The sequence below is a fragment of the Limulus polyphemus genome, unplaced genomic scaffold, assembly GCF_000517525.1.
Source record: "Limulus polyphemus unplaced genomic scaffold, Limulus_polyphemus-2.1.2 Scaffold14955, whole genome shotgun sequence".
Lineage (NCBI taxonomy): Eukaryota > Metazoa > Arthropoda > Merostomata > Xiphosura > Limulidae > Limulus > Limulus polyphemus.
This window is the reverse complement of record NW_013680565.1, coordinates 1-2738: the sequence shown is the minus strand read 5'-3', so window position 1 is coordinate 2738 and position 2738 is coordinate 1. Positions and strand designations below refer to the sequence as shown.

General features: G+C 37.4%; 1 protein-coding gene across 1 annotated transcript in view; it reads left to right on the top strand.

Annotated features, from left to right (window-relative positions):
* The window catches only part of LOC106477409 (protocadherin Fat 4-like), a gene marked incomplete at its 3' end in the record, with an annotated part of 4706 nt that extends 2254 nt beyond the window's left edge, over positions 1-2452 (top strand). The window contains exons 3-6 of the mRNA XM_013937982.1: positions 205-303; positions 1015-1131; positions 1292-1468; positions 2203-2452. Coding sequence (XP_013793436.1) covers positions 271-303; positions 1015-1131; positions 1292-1468; positions 2203-2452 — 577 coding nt within the window. The remainder of the gene's footprint in view (positions 1-204; positions 304-1014; positions 1132-1291; positions 1469-2202) is intronic.
* Positions 2453-2738: the final 286 nt, after the last annotated feature.

Genomic DNA, 2738 nt, shown 5'->3' with positions numbered 1-2738 from the left:
CTGTTAACATATTGTTCTGTTGTACATATAGGAAGGGGTACAAGGCTGTTAACATAATGTTCTGTTGACATATAGGAAGGGGACAAGGCTGTTAACATATTGTTCTGTTGACATATAGGAAGGGGACAAGGCTGTTAACATATTGTTTTGTTGACGTATAGGAAGGGGACAAGGCTGTTAACATATTGTTTTGTTGACGTATAGGAAGGGGACATTTTTACCAAGCAAGGACTAGATCGTGAAGCAAAAAGCAGTCACACTTTTACTGTGATGTTGGAAGAAAGTAGACCCTCCACTAAGGTGGTAAGTTTGAATTGTCCACTGTTACTTTGAAAGAATGATCAGTTTAAACCATCCTCTGATAATTTGAAGATAAAGAAACTAAGTGCTTGATAATTGCTTCATATAAACTCTTTCACAGAAAGGAGGTTAAGGGCTAGAAAGAAAATCCCCCAGGTTTTTAATGTATTAATTTTCTCGTGTTATAGAGGTCAATGTTCCGAAAAGGTGGGTTAAGACGTATTTTGTATTAAATTATAACTTTAGTCTACGTTTGCTCTGAAATTAATGCTGGAAACTTAAAATGGTATTAAGTGTTGTGAAACGACGTATTAATATTCCTACAAATGTCAGTACAAGTGTTGGCAATAACACATCTATAAGTACAGTGTATATAACTCTGGATTTTGTTAATATCCTACAAATGTCAGTACAAGTGTTGACAATAACACACCTATAAGTACAGTGTATATAACTCTGGATTTTGTTAATATTCTACAAATGTCAGTACACGTGTTGACAATAACACACCTATAAGTACAGTGTATATAACTCTGGATTTTGTTAATATTCTACAAATGTCAGTACACGTGTTGACAATAACACACCTATAAGTACAGTGTATATAACTCTGGATTTTGTTAATATTCTACTCATGTCAGTACACGTGTTGACAGTAACACACCTATAAGTAGGAGAGTGTATACAACTCTGGATTTTGTTAATATTCTACAGAGTGTAAGTGAAGTGACTGTTGAAGTTCTAGACTTGAACGACGAGGTACCAACATTCCGCCAGTCCTATAAAGGTTCCGTGAAAGAAAACGTCCCGCCCGGTACTCCCGTACTCGTCGTAAGTCCTAATTAATTTCATTCGTTCTTTTCGTTACACAGTTCACAGGCAACAACAATAACTAAACATTCTTGTTAAAAACATGGAACACACAAATCTACAGACACTATTCTTATTGTAGCTAGTGTCGTGTTTATTTCAATCTCCGATATTTTATCAGCACCCCTCGATATCAGCTGTGGACAACGACAGTGGGAATAATTCGGTTGTTCATTACTCTCTCGGCGGCTCGGGCAGCGAACTGTTTGCAATCAGTGAAAACGGTGCGGTGGTGTTTTCACCACAGGAACCCCACGCTGTGCTTGACAGGGAGAGGAAAGAGAAGTACGACCTTTACGTAAGTAGTGTTTTAATTGAAGCTGATTATATATCGGCTACTTAAGTAGTGTTTTAATTGAAGCTGATTATATATCGGCTACGTCAGTTGTGTTTTAATTGAAGCTGATTATATATCGGCTACGTAAGTAGTGTTTTAATTGAAGCTGATTATATATCGGCTACGTAAGTAGTGTTTTAATTGAAACTGATTATATGTCGGCTACGTAAGTAGTGTTTTAATTGAAGCTGATTATATATCGGCTACGTCAGTAGTGTTTTAATTGAAGCTGATTATATGTCGGCTACGTAAGTAGTGTTTTAATTGAAACTGATTATATATCGGCTACGTCAGTTGTGTTTTAATTGAAGCTGGTTATATGTCGGCTACGTAAGTAGTGTTTTAATTGAAGCTGATTATATATCGGCTACTTAAGTAGTGTTTTAATTGAAGCTGATTATATATCGGCGCATGCGTTTCATTAGCAATGGGTGCACGTGCATCCAAGTAAGAATTATGTGGTGTTATGGCGAGGATTTAAAAATTAAATGTTTCAATACTGTGACGTTTCAGAGAAAAATAAAGAATCGAACCCCGAATCTTAACATATACTTACCCCTGACCCACAAAGCTAAGCCACTAACTGAAATGATATGCCAGTTTCTGCCACATAAAAAAAACACTGATAAAAGGCATACTCCACAAAATAATTAAAGTTTCTTAGGCCTACCGTTAAAAATTTTTTTCTCCACTAGGTGACAGCAACTGATCTAGGCAACTTGAGTTCTTCCACTTACCTCACCATTACGGTGGAAGACGAGAACGACAATGCCCCAGTCTTCCAGCACGGTCCGTTGTTCGTCCTGTTGCCGGAGACATCGAAGCCCGGAACTAAGGTTATTCAAGTTATCGCCCATGACGCTGATGCCAAGGGTATTAACTCCGAAATAGAATATTACATCACTTCCGGTTCCAAGAATGACATCCGTATTGATCGAATCACGGGTATGTACAACGTTCACAGTTAATAATAATCGATAGGATTTATTATCAGTATAGACCACATGTTAAAAGTTATATAAATCAAAAAACCATACATTTTAAAATCTAATTTAAACACTGTGTTGTTCTCCACCAGTTTGAATGATGGTAAGTCGGTGAGTGCACCGTCTTACTGACATTCTTGGTAAGTTAGTGCACCGTCTTACTGACACAACAGGTACGTTAGTGCACCGTCTTACTGACACAACAGGTACGTTAGTGCACCGTCTTACTGACATTCTTGGTAAGT